The following is a 16,754-nucleotide window of genomic DNA, read 5'->3' on the forward strand; positions in this document are numbered from 1 at the left end:
AATGAGACCCAGAACTAATGGCAGAAAGCGGTCTTCCCCTCTGGCATGGGGAACTGTCAAGTGCAAAGACCTTTCTTTGTTCCTCCCATCCATTGTTGTCTCTAATACATTTAGCACATGCAGTTTGCATAATTAGAGCACTGATTTGTATATTATGCAAATAATGGATTCCTACAAGTAGCTTTTGCTCTAACAAAAGGAGCTAAAAGATCTATGAGGAGGGGGACTGGGTGAGATCAGGGGGGAGAAGTGGGTAAAATTCCATTCCCCTATGGCCTTTAGGGCTCTGGGTTAAGTGTGTGAGCAGGGGGGCTGGGAGCTGGGACTTCTGGGTTCTTTAATGGTCTAGAGGAAGGTGTCAGGGTCTGAGTCTCTGGGAGGGAGGGAGGGAGGGAGGGAGGGAAACCTCTGTAGTGGGTGTGTGTCTGAACTGAGCGAATGGGTCTGTGCGTGCTGAAAGCCAGGGCCTCTGAGTTCTCTTGGAAGGGAGGCAGGTCCGGGTTTGAGAAGGGAGGAGGAGGGGGAGGAGGACCTTGGGTGTTCTTTACTGCTGGTCAGCGTGCCTTCTGCTCCTTCCCTGTAATTTCGCTGTGCAAGCTGAGGCCAAGCAAATCATGTTCCATCATAAATAACAGAGGCAGAAGAGAAAATAGAAAATCGGCACCAAGCCCTAGGGGCCATAAGTGGGAAACAATTGGGAGGGCATGAGGAGTCCTTTGATTACCTGAATCCTTTCCTTGTGATGTGCCCTCTTCCCAGGCCATGATAGTGGGCTCCATGGCCAGGATGTTTTATTGCCCCCTCTGTAAGTAGCGTAAGAGCCCCGTGGCACAGAGTCCTAAGCACTGCTCATAACCTGAGTTCAATCCCAGCAGAAGCTGGTTCAGGTAGCCGGCTCCAGGTTGACTCAGCCTTCCATTCTTCCGAGGTGGTAAAATGAGTACCCAGCTTGCTGGGGGGGAAGTGTGGATGACTGGGGAAGGCAATGGCAAACCACCCCCTAAAAAGCCTGCCGTGAAAACGTTGTGAAAGCAATGTCACTCCAGAGTCTGAAAGGACTGGTGCTTGCACAGGGGACCTTTCCTTTCCTGTAAGTAGCGTAACAGTAACTGGGCCCTGCACATTTGCAATCCGGGCTGGAGTCTCCAGATCTGTGATGGGGCTTCCAAGCATGGGGAAGGGAAGCAGGCAGGGGCCTGACTGGCCATGGCTGGGGGAGGAAGGGACTTCCATGGGGGCCTGGCATTTCTCTCCTCAGGTCCTGCCTTGAACTACCTGGATTATTGCAATGTTTACACACTTAGAAGGTGTGAAGCCAAAAGCGCTTACAGCACGGGAAAGAACCGGATGAGAAAGGAGCTCTCTCTCCATATGTTCCAGAAGGCAGATGACAGATTGTGTTTGGCTTCACCCATGTGGGGTGTTTCAGATGCTCTGTCTGTCTGTGTGTGTCTACATGTTAAAAGAAATAAAGCAACATCGCCTCTTGCTGAATTCTCTGGAAGATAAGTGAGATCTAATGGGTTTGAGCTCCCTGAGGGGCCATGATTTCCTCAGATTCTTTGCAATAGGAAAAGAATTGCCAGATTTCTCTCCACCCCCTGGGATCTTGTGCCTCTAATAGCTTCATTGCAGGCAGAAAGTCAGCAGGTCCAGCTTCTCCAATCTCTGCAGGCCCATCTCAAGAAACACTGTGTTGGTTAATTTTCTTGTTGTCGATTGTTAAAGGCAGGGACAGAGGAGGGGTAAGATGCCTAAATAGGAATGGTGCAGGATATGGTGGCATTAGAACTCCTGGGATCCTGAGCAAGGGTGGAGTGGTATATAGCAAGATATATGGGTTATTTTTTTCTGGGGGATGCAGAAGGAAGGAGCCATGTTCAAGAACTAGGGTTGCCAGGTCTTGATCCAGAGAGGGTACCGATTTTTAAAGGGAGCTTAAAAAGGAGACTTTCTATGAGTGCAACTTTTCCCCATGACCTTTCTGAAGTGGTAATTATAAGAACAGCCCTGCTGGATCAGATCAGTGGTCCATCTAGTCCAGCATCCTGTCTCACACAGTGGCCAGCCAGTTCCTCTGGACAACCAACAACAAGGCATAGAGAGCGAGGTCTTCCCCTGATATTGCTTTCTGGCTCTGGGATTTAGAGGTTTAGTTAGTCACCGTTGCTAGTCGCCACAGATAGACCTCTCCTCCATGAATCTATCTAATCCCTTTTTAAAGCTGTTTATTTCTGTGGACAGCACTACACCCCCTGGCAGTGAATTCTACATTTTAATCACTCTCTGTGTAAAGTATAATTTCTTGTTGTCCATCCTGAACCTACTACCCACCTGTTTCATTGGATGTCCTCAAGTTCTAGTATTTTGGGAGAGGGAGAAAAATGTCTCTCTGTCAACTTTCTCCCCTCCCCGCAAAACATAATTTTATAAAGCTCTATCATGTCCCTCCTTAATTAAAAAGGTAAAGGTAGCCCCCTGTGCAAGCACCAGTCGTTTCCGACTCTGGGGTGACGTTGCTTTCACGTTTTCACGCAGACTTTTTATGGGGTGGTTTGCCATTGCCTTCCCAGTCATCTACACTTCCCCCCCATCAAGCTGGGTACTCATTTTACCGACCTCGGAAGGATGGAAGGCTGAGTCAACCTGGAGCCGGCTACCTGAAAACCCAGCTTCCACTGGGGATCGAACTCAGGTCGTGAACAGAGGGCTCTGACTGCAGTACTGCAGCTTTACCACTGCGCCATGGGGCTCTTCCCTCCTTCTAAACTGAAAAGTCCCAGACTCTTTAGCCTTTCCTCACAGGCTTCAGCCCCCTAATCATCTTGGTTGCCCTCCTCTATATGTTTTCCAGCTCTGCAATCTCCTTTTGGAGATATAGTGACCAGAACTGAACACTGTATTCCAAATAAGGCCACACCATAGACCTATAGATCTTTTTCCTTCTAGGTCATTTTGTTAAGATACCACAGATAATATAGGCACATATGCAGTGTGATGAGGAAACACAGTCACGGGCCATTCTTAGCCCTTTCAAGGTTTAGCCCAGACAAGCTTTCCTATGAACATTGTTGTCTGGTATGTCAGGTAGAACAAGGGGAGACAGGGCTCCTGGATTCTTGGTTGGTGGTGGAGAGAGGAAGGAGATTTGGCATCCAGAACTCCTGAGTCTCTGGAAAAGACGCATGCCTTAGTGTGATGTTTTGACAGCTGAAACACATTTCTTTTTCTGAATAAAAAGGGAAGGTACAGTTCACTTGAAAAGGTTGCCATCAATGTGAAAGAGCAGGTACTGCCCTTCCATCCTCCTGTGTTCCTGCTGTTTCTGGGCATGCCTCCTCATTAAAAGGAAGTGAGGCCAGAGCAGTGACTCATGCAGGGATACAGTGGGCATACCCCTCTGAGGGCTGGTAATTCTGCAGCATCTCTCTTGGGAGAGAATGAACCAGTTATGCCTGATGCAGGGACAAGGGCAGAATTATCCTCCTCTGATTAGAAACAGGCAAGGCCAGAGCAGTGAATCACACCAAAACAGAGAGGCAGCTTTCTCTGCAGAGGAGGGCATCGGGCTCCCAGGAGCCTTTCATTACTAGCTTTTCTTTCACCATGTAGGAATGACAGTTGCCTCAGTGGCTTCAGAGAAAGGGAGAGATGCTGGCCAGGGTCCCCCCTAGGCTCCTTTAAATGGCAGCAGGGCCAGGGTGGGTTAAAAAGTGCTTGGATATGTTGTGGGGGGGGGCACTGCCAAGAAATCTCAGTTGCCCCCCCCAGCTCTGCAGCAGGGCCCAGTTTTGCTTGCTCAGCATCACTTTCTGAGTTCAGAGGCAGGTGACGAGTTTAGGAGATAACGAGATGGAGGGATGGATGGCTCTGTTGCAGATTACTGGCAATTACCCTATATTATAGGGCCTCAGAGCAGAGACGCAGGCATTGCTGAGCCAGCAGCTGCTAGGGACGCCCGGCTCTCTGCCATGGAGTGCTGACACCCTTCAATCCTGAACTCACAGCCCACTACCACACTCCACAGTAGCTCCTCCACCCCCACCCGCTGCCATTATCTCCAGAACGGAAAGATCCCTTTTGGCTTTCCAGTCCACTCCCCCCCCACCCTGCGTCTGCATGGCGGCGGCTGTCAGCTTTGACATCTGCTGAATATTTCAAAGGCAAAACATGAATCTTTAAACACAACAAGTTGCTCCTCTGCTCCGGTGAGCCTTGTTGGGGCCCTGCCAGCACAAGGGGGCGGAGGAGGCCAAATGCAGAGGGGATGGGCACTGCCCTGGTTGTAATTGATGCCCGCATGTGGCTGAGGGGAGCCTGAACAACTTGAGGTTGGCCACCTCTTTTTCCCTGACAGATGCAGAAGGAAATTCAACCCGCCATCATTGCTCTTTGGCTGGGTAGAGTGATGCTGGGGGAAGCTGGACCAGTTGAATCTCTGCCTCTTGTTCTGGCAGAGGCACAGAGTCTCTGCCAGAAGAAAGTTTGCAACCCTGGCAGAGCCATGAGAACAGGGAGGGGGATCTGTGGGTCCCCTTTAGAGGAAGGGTGTCGTGTCGAGCAAGTTAGAATAGCCAGGTTGCAAAGCTTGTGTGGAACAGAGGGCTTGGATGTGGGAGGCCTGGGTTAAAAAGTCTGCCACAGACTTTTGGTATTGCCCACATCATCTCTCTGATTCCATTTAGGAAGTGAAAATCAGCTTCTCAAAAAGGCCATTGTGAAAGCATCAAACAGGTGCTGGGAATGAGCCCGGGGAGCCCTTGGCTCCAGCTTTCAGCATGTGGGGAGTTCATGCACCACCTTTGAAGATCTCACTTCAAATTGAACAGCCCTGCAGTGCTGGATCAGACCAGTGGTCAATTTAGTCCAGCATCCCATCTTCACACAGCTGCAAACCAGTTCCTCTGGAGCTCCAAACGCAGGGCACAGAGGCCAAGGCCTTTTCCTGCTGTTGCCTCCTGGTTCTGTGATTCAGAGGTTTTATTGCCTCTGAATGTGGAGGTTCCCTTCATTCACCACAGCTAGTAGCCCCTGATAGACCTGTCCTCCATGTATCTGTTTAAGTCCCTTTTATAACCGTCTACACCTATGGCCATTACTTCATCATTTGGCAGCAAATTCCACATTTTAATCACTCGCTTTTGTCCTCTTAAGGAAAGGATTGTGAGGCCTACAAAAGAGGGGCCAGGAAGCAGGAATCCTTGGGCCACAGCAAAGGGAGGAAGAGGTTCCCAGGAAGTTAGAATAAAGGGGGTGGGGTGGGGTGAAGGCCAGACTTCTGGTTTAGGAGGAGATTGAAAAGCAGGGCTTCTGGGCTCTCAGGACTGGGAGGGGGCCCAGTGGATTAAAGGAAGGCAACAGAGGGCCCCCAGTGTGGGGTGGGTAGGAGGAAAGTGCCAAACCTGCTGGCTGATCTCTTCTCTTCTGCCTTCTTTCTTCCCCTCCTTCTGTGAGCTGCTTTGTCACTGCAGCAACTGTCTGGAACTTTGGAGAAAGTTCATTTACATAGAAATGAAAAATTAAATTAGTGCAAATGTGTAATTCAGCCGGAAAATGTGATTAACAAGATGCGGGGCCAGGGGGAAGAGGAGGGGGGAAGTAAGGGAGAGAAGGGGCCAGGGTGAAAATGGATACTGCTGCTGACACACACCAACAGAACCATCTATACAGGCACATACTGGGAGGTACCGTGGCAGGACTGTGACGTCATGCTGGCCAAGTACCCTTTGGTTCTGGCTTGCATGGTTCATGCACATCTGTGGGGATACAACTGTCACTTCTGTTCCTCGCTTAGCTATTATTTCAGGCTCTCAGCAGACCCAGGCAGACAGACAACATGAGCTCTGCTGCTTTTGATGCAGATTAAAGGTTTTTTAAAAAAACGTTTTTCCCCCTATCCAGTGAATGGGGGGTGGGGGTGGGGGGGCTAAGAAAACACATTTTTCATTTTATTATCTGAAAGCCAGGGCTCTGCTGCCTTCTGCAGCTCGGCATCTGGATGAAGATGGATAACAAGTTGGGTTTAATCAATCCATCCTGGGGCTTCCTCTGTTGCCAGTTAGAGAAGCTTTCTGTGCTCCCTTGTGACCCCGAAGCCTTCTCCTGCTTTTCCTCAGGTCCCTTGATGCATTCATCTTCTTGATTTATGCCGTGCTCATTCTCTCATCTGCCCATGAGGCCTTTGGGTTTTTTACATGTACAGAAAGTCAAAAGGAGGAGTGGGAGTCGGGGTTCTCTGGGAAGGGAGTGGCCCAAGAATCCACAGTTAAGATTCTTTAAAACAGGGGTCCCCAACGCAGTGCCCTTGGGCACACGGCACTCACTGACACCTTTGCTGGCACCAGCCAAGTGATTTTAGAAAGTGGGTGGGGCTGGGTGGGGATCTTGCCCAGCAGGGCTTCTGACTGGCCATAGGACAGCTGACGGACTGTGCAGATTAAAATGACATTGTTTTAGCACCAGTTTGGTGTAGTGGTTAAGTGTGCGGACTCTTATCTGGGAGAACCGGGTTTGATTCCCCACTCCTCCACTTGCACCTGCTGGAATGGCCTTGGGTCAGCCATAGCTCTGGCAGAGGTTGTCCTTGAAAGGGCAGCTGCTGTGAGAGCCCTCTCCAGCCCCACCCACCTCACAGGGTGTCTGTTGTGGGGGACGAAGGTAAAGGAGATTGTGAGCCGCTCTGAGACTCTTCGGAGTGGAGGGCGGGATATAAATCCAATATCTTCTTCTTCTTCATTTTATTTTCTCTCTCCCTCCTTCCTCTTTCTCAGTATATTTTTACAAATTGGTCCTCATGTCCCCTGCATTTGGACTTCCTTTGTGCATACCTCCCCCTAAGATCATTTTGTGGTTGGCCCCCTCCGGTTTGGTATAGTGGTTAAGTCCACTGTCTCTTGTCTGGGAGAACCGGGTTTGATTCTCCACTCCTCCACATGCAACTGCTGGAATGGCCATAACTCTGTCAGAAGCTGCCCTGCTCCAGAGCAGTTCTGGGAGAGCTTTCAGCCCCACATATCTCACAGGGTGTCTGTTGTGGGGAGGGGAAGGGGAAGGAGTCACTCTGGGACTCCAAGTGAAGAGTGGGGTATAAATCCAATCTCTCATTTTCCAGTGGTGACACCCAGTGCCGTGTCAAAATTCCAAAGGTGCTCAGAGGATCGAAAAGACTTGGGGACCCTTTGCTTTGAAAGAACACCATCCTTCTTAGGGACAGAAGGCCCACATCACAAATGGCCTTTCCCTCATGAGCTGCTTTTCTGTTACAGTGACAAAGACATTCCTTGTCTGAAATTCCGGACAATGGGCAGAATGTAAATAATTTGTGGGCAACATAACACCATTCCCAGTTGGAACTAGCTACCTGTCCCCTCATCCATCTGCTGCACCTTTAATACCTGCATAACAAAAACTGCTTCAGGCAAATTTTTCCCCATCACTGCACAACTAGCTTGCAAAAACATTTGAGCTGTTGAATCGCAGCTTGTCATACTAAAACCCAGGAGCAACCTTGCCAATTGGGACTAGAGAAGAATGGGGCCCCAAAAGCTTGGATTCCTGAAACCTGTGTTTTGATCTGGCAAAGGAATGAAAGCCTAATTTAAAAGCGATGCCAGCAAGGCAAAAGAATTTACGTGGGTGACTTTGGGCAAGTGCAGCATCTCATTTGAAGTGAGCTGTTGCCTGTGCAGAGCAGCCAAGTGACCCATGAAAGAGCTTTCTTGGTCTGGCACCAAAACTTGGGAACTTTCTCCCAGGGAGAGGCACATCTGTCTCCCTCTGTTGGTGTCTTCTGTTGGTGGGCGATGATTTTGTTTTGTTTTTCACCTCCCTCCCCCCCACCACCCTTTTTGGGATCCGTCCTGGCTCCGGAGTTATATGTTTATGTGTTTTTGTTGAATTAGTTTATAATTTAAAATCAAATGCTGTTTTTAATTGTTTGAATGTTTAATGTTCTCATGTTCACCCCCTTCAAGGCTCTGATGGGTGGAAAGGCAACATCAAAACATTTTAAGCAAATAAAATAATAAAGTTAGCCTCCCAGAGATCCATAGCCTAAGCAAGTGCTGCACTAGCACTATTTAATGAAGTACACATAGCTACTTTTGGATGGGTAGCAGCCCGATTTCAACCAAGCACTGGGCTCAGGCAGTCCTCTGTGTCTTCAGCATCTTGTTTAAATCCAGTTTTATTGAAGTTTACATGCACCTGTCTGCTGTCTAAACTTCAGACAAATGTCACGGTCACTATGCTGTGTACGTTTATGCATCATATCATCACACAGGGTGACAGTTTGGAGTATGACGTGCAGCAGGATTGGGGTAGTGTGGTGGGCGAAACTGTGTTGCTGTGACTTTGGCTGTCTTGGCTACTGTGAATGGGCTTATCACTGTGCAAATATTGGGCTGTGTATGACCTGTCACAAGAACATTAATATTCTTTGATGGCTGGAAATCTTTTCCCCCTGCCCTTGAAAGGTGACAACCTTCAGCTGTTGGGAATGGATGGGAAACAATTTATAGCAAGTTAGAATTGGGTCAAAGAGAGGGGGAGAGAGTGAGTGCAACTATATATATATATATATATATATATATATATATATATATATATATATATATATATATATATATATATATATATATATATATATATATATATGAATGGCTAAGAATATGATTTGCTGCAGGAGGAATGGTTGTATTGCCTGCTTCAGGAATCTGTTTGCTTCCAATTGGTTATTTGTATATTTGTAAACAGATCTTAAATAAATAAAAGAAGTTACTATAGATATCTGTCTCTCCCTTTTCTAATGGAAACAAACCTCTGCAATACTAACCTTGAACTGCTCAATGATCAGGCAAATCAGGCATGGTTAGCCATGTTATGTTGTGTTGGAAGAAGAAACATTCTGTGAGCAGGATAATCCATATTCTGTGTTAAAGAAAGCAAAACTCTGCAGCTTGCATAATTTGGCAAATTAAAACCTCTTGCATATCTTTGCTTATTTTGGATGATGTTAGGTAGGCAAACTGGAGAAAGATAGGGTATATATGAAGAAATAATCAACAACAAACAAACAAATTGCATGCCTTCTCTGTTAACTCATTTATTTTTCTTAGGGTCTAACTAAATGTGATGCAGGGAGCTGCATGACTAGATTTCCCCAGAGGTAGCTGATGGACTCAGATTGGGGCCAACCAGGGCCAGAGATGGGCTTTAACTTTTCTATCCACATACCATTTTGCCAACCCCACTCCTGTTGCAGTTAACCTTGAAAGGAAAAAGAACCCCACAAGCGCCAGTTTTGACCCTTTTTTTTCCATTCCAGGACTAACTAATAGAATGAGAAAGGGGACAGTTTTTGATTGGTATAAACTATTATGGGTGGAAATGTTAAATCCTCTCCCTCTTGGGTTGCCAACATCCAGATGAGGCCTGGAGATCTCAAATTACGACTGTTCTTCAGACTACAGAGATTTGTTTCCCTGGAGAAAACAGCTGCTTTGGAGGATGGACTCTGTGGGATTTTACCCACTTAGCTCCCTCCCCTGCCCAAACCCTGCCCTTCCCAGGAAATGTCCTAGCCTGCAGTTGGCAATGGCAACCCCTCCTTACACATTTGCTATTCTCATTTTTAAAATGCTGAGACCAGAACACAAATAGCCTTATCTACTTAGCCCTTATTTTCCATTTCTCAGGGTTTTGTAGAATTGTGGGGAAGGCTGGGCTTTGTTGAAAGGGAAAGGCAGGTGAGGTGGGAGGGTTTTTGAAGCCTGTGTATAGAAACATCCTAGAATGCATCCATGCAGAGAAACCACACCAGGGCAAGATTTGAGCGGGATAAAAAAGCCTTTATTTCTTATGAACGCCCTAAAATAGTATCGAAAAACCCAGCCCCTCCCCCCATCCGGATGCCTGGGTCCCTGCCCCACCCAAACCCTGCCCCATTCTGGTGTTGGGGCGCTGCCCCATGGTCCACCTCCCCCCTCCCAGCGAAACCCCACCCGCTCCCAAGAAAGTCCATCCCACCCACCTACCCCGCTCCCTAAAACAGTATTTCTAAAGTTATTACTAAATTGCCCCCAAATAGGAAAGGGGACAAAGAGACACAAGGAAAGAGAGAGTGAAAACAGAGTTGGGGAGTGAGAGAGACGGAGATTGTGGGTTTGTTGGTGGTCACTGTGGGACTACAGATGAGGGAGACTGCATGTGGGCCTGACTCTGCACTTGTGGTTGTATCTCCGTGTTCACGAGTGTATTTGAGGTTTGGGGCATACGCCTCTTGTGTGTGCCTATTCCGGTGTGTCATTCCATGTATGCAATATAGTTCCTATAGTTTTCAGGTATATTTCTGCATCCCTGCATTTTACGAACTATTAAGCAGGTTGCCTACCAAAGTGAACGTCTCCATAAACCTGTATGGTGCAGCACCCTTTGCTGCTTACAGATTCATGCCAGTTTCACACGTGGCATCATTTATCAACCCTTCTACAATTCATAGGTGACAGACAGCCTATACATCTCTTACCTCCAAGTAAGAGAAACACTGAGTCGGACACAGCCCCAGCGAGGCTACTCTTTGGGGAATTGTCCATGATGTGATTTGTACACAGGTATGATTGTGGTTTCAAAATTCTGTGTGTGTGTATGTATGTGTGTGCGTGTCAGCAATCCTGTCTTTTCGTGTCTGTGATGGAGGCTGTGTGCTTGTGGCATTTTGTGTTAAATCACAGTAATGTTTTGCGATGTGTGCTCCATTAAGATGCACGTTGCTTGTGAGATGTTGGGTTCTGTCTGTGGAGATTCGCTTCTTCGCCTGCTGGCATGATAGTTAGTGTGTGTGCTTGTATGCTTTTGTGCTTGACTGTGGTTGCAAGCGGGAAGGGGGATATTTTCTTGTGGATTACTGTTGGCAGTGTGTGCACCGGTTTGGGAGTGACGGTGTGTTTCTGGAGGAGTGCACTTTGGCACCTGAGACAGTGCCATTCTTCCTGCCAGTGTATTGGAGAACTTTTAGAGTTGGGAGGGACTTCACAGACCCTCAGATCCAACCCCAGCCCTGAGACAGGACATCCTAGACAGCTAAAACAACCCTAGCAGACGGAAGGACACTCTGTGGCAACCTCAGGTGGTTTGTTTCCTTGCCAAACAGGCAGGAGTGTCTACTCCAGCTGGTTGCCCCAGAAACAGCTGTTTCTATCTCTTCTGTTCCAAGTCCCGCATTGAGGCTCTTTTTTTCTGGTCTCTGTTTGCATGCAAGAAAGGAGCTCCTGCAAGAGGGGAGATTCACTTCCACCACCACGTTGCTTGCCATTTTGGCCCAGACCAGACCATTGCTCCCTTCTCCTCGTACAGTCAAGAAGCACCAACCTGAATGGCTGTTATGCCTAGGCATTTTCTTGTACCTCAAACTCGTTACTTGGAGGCCCTTCCCATCCACTGAACAACCCTTTTCTCTCTCTTTCCCTTTCCTTACTAAATATTTGAAAACTGTCAACATGTCTTTTTCCTGCCTCCCCACCCCCTTCCTCTGATTTTCCTCTAGGCAAAACAGACCCAGTTCCTTCAGCATTTCCACGTATGACTTGCCTTCCAGACCTTTGATCATCTTTCGCAGCTCTCCTCCAATTTTTTCTTTCGGTTTGTCAACATCTGACTGGAACCGAGCTGCTCAAACCTGAACACAGCACTTCAAACGAGCGCGAGGAAGAAAGAAGAGAGAGTGAGAGCGCACAGCTTTATTGGGCCAGACTCTGGATCTGTTTTGCCCCATGTAAGGGCTAAGCTTCTGTGTCCTCTTTGCTGACTTGGAATTCTGCACCAAGTTAGCCTCTCTTTTTGCACCAAGAAAAGCATAACTATGAATTGCGGTTATGCTGATGAAAGAAGTCAGCAGCTTTTTTGGCTTATATTGCATTATTGGTTCTGCCAAAGGCAAGAACAAACAGCTACACGGGGGGCATTAAAGCTTCGGGGGCCCCCAGCACCTGGAAATCTGAGAGACTCACATTCACAAGAGAGTTCCCCAGACAGTGACAACATGCTCTAAATCCTGCCTTGCAGCCACAAAAATCAGAAGCATGAATGTTCAGATTCTTGGGATGCAAAAATCATTCCAAAGTCTAACTTTTGCACTTGGGTGGAGTTGTGCAATGCACACAGCCCTGGTCACAGCCACCCTGAGCCTGCTTCGGCGGGGAGGGCAGAATATAAATCTAATTAAACCTAAAGCTAACTCTGTGAGAGATGAGTGGCAAAAGGTTTTGGACTGGGGCAAGCCCGCTAAGGCTCTTCTCTTGGCATGGCCTCTTTGGTTTCCACACCAATCCCATTTTCTAGGATCTTGGAAGGAGAAGACCAGGAGGGGCAAAATGGCATGACAGTTTATTTATTTAGGAAATATCCGTGCTGCAGCTCCAGAGAAGCTGCTCTGCTGATTGTGAGCATGTGAGTCATGCTAAACTCCTGTAAAACAGGGTGGGGGTGGTTGGTTGGTGGAGAGGCTGATTTAGAAGTACAGCCTGGCAGTTAGGAAGGGGAATCTGAGCCCCACCCCCACCCCCAAACAGTTCTTCTCTGCAACTATTTTGCTTTCAGTAGAGATTATGTCTTGGAGGCCACTGGGAGAAAAATCCCCTCTCTCTTTTTACTTTATGGGGATTTGGTGTAACACAGGTTTGCCACCATCACATCTAGTTCACTCCCAAGAGTTCACCTGTCTAACTGTTAAAGGACTTTATAGTATGCACTCTTTTGGGGGGCTTTATGGTATACACTTTTGTTTAGAAAAATGCCAGCATCACAGCTGCAAAACAGAATACTCAGTTTATTGCCACCTCTTGGATTCTGGCTCAGAACGTCTCCCTCTCTTATGTTATCTATACTTGCCATTTATATATTGCTACTTTTCATAAGGTTGTCTAATTCTTTAAAGAACAAAAAAAGATCACTGGTGATAGGCACACCCTGTGACAGTGAATTGCACACATCAGTCACCAGCTGGGTAAAAAAGCTACACATTTAATTGAAACCTGTTACTCTATTACCACTTGGCTCTTCATATTAAGGAGTCTCCTGTGAAGGATGAACTTGCACGTTTCCTCCAGGAGAAGATGTGCAAGATGTACCTGCATTGGAACTACACTCATCAAAGCCAAACTACAGGTTACAGTTTTAATGAGTTTTGTCTGTTTTCCCAGGACCTAATTTTCATGGCCCACAGACACACAGCAGCTGCAGAGAACTCCCCAAATGGGCTCAGAATGCACAGGGGTGGGGGGGAGGTCTTCTATTACCCCTCCCAGCTGTTCTCCTGGATGAAAACTGCACCGGGTGGGGGGTGGGGTGTTATTTCATCGATTTTGCTGCCCACCTGCTCAGACTACTCTGTGTGGAGAAGCAAAACTGGCAAAATAACTCCACCCCCCCACCCCAAATGGTTCTCTAGCCAGAAACTGGTGAAGGGGCCAGGAGGCCTTGATCTCCCTGCAGTGCCATTTGGAGCCTGTTTGGGCTTTCTTCTTCTTTTAAAAAGATTGTTCCCTGCAGCTGTTGGGTGGCTGGAGAGCACACGATTTGGGAAACTCAGGAAACTCAGACCCAACTTGTCAAAACATGAAGTATAGTTAGTCCCTCGTGTTCCCATAACATGGGAAGAACCTGATTCTCCATTCACATAGGAGGTATGAAGAAAAGATGTACAAGTCATTCACACTTCCCTCTATTCCCATTTTGGCAGCAGTGCAAAACAGTTCAGAGAGACCAGCTTTAAGACAGTGTACGGTAATCTCAGTTATGATAATATACAGCATTTTATGTATTTAATGAGGCTTTTTATTCTATCAGCTTTGTTTTGTTTGGGTTAAAATGAGGATGCCCCTTTAATCTAAAGAACAACCTTATGTCTTCCCCTTCATTTTCTGCACTGGTGGAACTGCAATGCACCAAGGAATATCTGGTGTAGAATTTCCCACAACGTGTCCTTTTGTACTCGCAATTTGTTTATGTGGTTTTCACCAAGCTTGATGCGTGAGTGCAGGAGGTTTGTCTACGACATGTGTTTGTGTGATATTCTGTTTTGGTCATTATGGGGGGGGGGCGCATGATTGAAAGATTAAAGCAGAGGAAAAGGAGAAAGAAGAACACGGGTGAGAAAAGTAGAGAAAAGAAAGAAGGGACAAGAGGAAGCGGAGAATGTGCAGGAAAAATATCACAGTTTTCTGTTGAACAAAGTCACAGTTTTGTCTCCTAACATCCCTTCCCGCCCAGAAGTTCAAACAGTTGTATGGTTGTTTTCCCCTTCCCCCTCACTCCCGGAGCACGACCAATGGCACTTTTCCTCTGCTGTCATTCTGTACAGGGGGACACAGAGTCCTGGATGTTCATGACTGGTTTGTTTGCAGGGCCCTCTCTTATTCAGAAAGTAACAGCCCTGCAGTTGCAGTAGCCAAATGCCACTGGCCACAGGAACCCACCCCATCAATGTGCCACAGGGTGGCAGGAAAGCCCTTTTTTTCTGGATATAAAAGGTCTGTCGTGGAGAAACAGGAGGTTACAGCTCCCTTCTACCTCCTGCTGTAAATTGGCTGGTGGAAGGGACAGGGCATTGTGTCACAGGGAGCTACTCTGGCGGCACTTGGGATAGCAGTAGCACGGTGTTGCCCCTCTCTGAAAGATTCTCTCCACTCCCCCTTCTGTTCAGCTCTATGGGGTTAGTTACAATTCCAGTTGCCACTGTAGGAGTAACAGGTATAACTCTTTTGGTTTTAAAATTTTCCTTTTCTGTGTCAGGGAGGTGTGGCACTATCCCATATCTTCCTGGTGGCCTCTGTGGCTTGCGTTTTGCCTTGGTGGGTTCATTTGTGGCACTGTTCTGCTTCCCCCTCTCCGTGGTCATCTTCATGGTACTACCTCTGTACTCTGGTTCGGGCAACAGCACCATCTCCACCATCTCAGTCCCCACTCTGTGGGCTGAACTAGAGTTCAGTCTTTTCTCTGCTGTCCCATCTGAAGCCTCTTTCCCCACCCCCACCCCAGTCCCACCCCACCTGTTGCTGGTCATACCTCCGACTCCAGGCTGGAGAAATGGGCAGACCCACGCCGAGCAAAAAGCTCCCCGCTTCGGCTCACCCGGCGCGGCAGCCAATCAGGGGAAAAGCCCCCTGGGTGTCGATGGGAGGCCCCACAGCGCATCATGTGGCAGGAGCTGAGGTCCTCCAGGCTGCGGGAGGTGGGATGAAGGACTCCGCCGGCTGGCCCCAGGTCACAGGAATGGTGATGGCAGCGTCGGTGGAAGCCGTGGCGGTGCCGAGGAGCCAGGCAACCGTATAGGCTACAGTGGCGGTGCTCCCAGTCCAGCCGGCGTTCCAGACGCTCTTCAGAACAGCTCAAGTAACGCAAGGCCTCCTTGCGGCACGGTGGAGTGGGTGGCGGGAGCATTTCTAAGCTCAGGCAATGCTGGCAGGGACCGTGGCATCCGTGGCATTTTGCCAACTTATCGGCTGACCAGTAGTGCAGGGGCTTGTGTGTGGCAAACAGCTGCCTCTCTCGGGATGGGTAGGTGCAGAAATAATCCGGCGACTGGTACCAGCAGCTATGGCCATCGCTGTCCCTCTCACAGATGTCGGAATCCGAGTCAGAAAAGTCCACGTAATGACTTTGGCTGCGCAAGCTGGCACCTACGGCGAGCGGATGGGAATGGCTGCGGCAAATGTGAGCTCGGGAGCCCCTTTCGCGGCTTGATGACGCTGGGCATTTGGCTTCCGGCTCAGCTCGTGGGAGAGATGTCTCTTCAGCATGCCGGTAACGGGGGACGGGTGGGGAGCGTTCGTCTTCGTAGGACAGCCTAGTATAGCCGTACCGACCCCGCTCCTTGCTGAAAGGCCGGCTGCTGCCCCGTTCCAGTTCGCAAGGGCTCTTGGCTGTGTAACTGCTCGATGGCCCATCATACTTCTTCACCTCCGGGGCCCGGCCAGCTGCTTTCCCAGCCTGGAAACTTTCGTACAATCCACGAAGCGATTTGCGTTGCCAACCGGATGCTACTGGTGGCATGTCGGGAGTATCTTTCTCACGTACAATGGCAAAATAAGAGGGAGGGTTTTCAAGTCCCCGGGCGGGTGGTGGCGGCGAGAGCTGACAGGGTGCCATCTTTTTGCCACCGACGTGGTCAGAGAGCCCTTCAGGTTCAATGGGACCATAGAAGCGATGGAAGCCATCAGAGAAAGGGCTCTTGAGGCTGTGACGGGGAGGTTTGGTTGTAGGGAGCTCTGCAGGTGTCGGAGGGTACAGGTCCTTGTAACAATTAGGGCTGCGGGCGTGGCGCCACCGTTCCACGATTCGGCGTTCTCGAGGCAGGAAGCTGGAACAGGGAAGTGGTGGTCCAGGGGGACTGGGCAATGCTGGGGCTCCAACTCGTGATGGCCCATAGCTGTGGTTAAGGATGGGCAGCTGCTGCTGGTCTTGGACTTTGGGGTCTTCACTACTGCAACAGCTGTACATGCCCTACAGTTAATGAAAGAAAGAAGGATTAAGGGGGCTGTTGGAGCTATAGGCCAAGAAACACATGAAGTACTGAATTAGACCATCGGTCCATCAAAATCAGTACAGTCTACTCAGACTGACAGCAGCTCTCCCAAGGCTCACAGAGAGGTCTTTCACATCATCTACTGCCAGATCCTTTAAATGGAGGTGTTGGAGATTGAACCTGAGACCTTCTGCATGCCCAGTGAATGCTGTACCACTGAGCCATGGCCCCTCCT

At 48.6% G+C, this 16,754-nt stretch overlaps 1 protein-coding gene across 2 annotated transcripts in view; it reads right to left on the reverse strand.

Annotated features, from left to right (window-relative positions):
- Window positions 1–14,089: 14,089 nt before the first annotated feature.
- GRIN2D (glutamate ionotropic receptor NMDA type subunit 2D) overlaps window positions 14,090–16,754 on the reverse strand; it is a 59,605-nt gene continuing 56,940 nt past the window's right edge. For both annotated transcript variants that reach the window (XM_060255475.1, XM_060255477.1), the window contains one exon: window positions 14,090–16,497. In XM_060255475.1, coding sequence (XP_060111458.1) covers window positions 15,055–16,497 — 1,443 coding nt within the window. In that variant the 3' untranslated portion in view covers window positions 14,090–15,054. The remainder of the gene's footprint in view (window positions 16,498–16,754) is intronic.

Source organism: Heteronotia binoei, chromosome 15, assembly GCF_032191835.1.
Source record: "Heteronotia binoei isolate CCM8104 ecotype False Entrance Well chromosome 15, APGP_CSIRO_Hbin_v1, whole genome shotgun sequence".
NCBI lineage: Eukaryota > Metazoa > Chordata > Lepidosauria > Squamata > Gekkonidae > Heteronotia > Heteronotia binoei.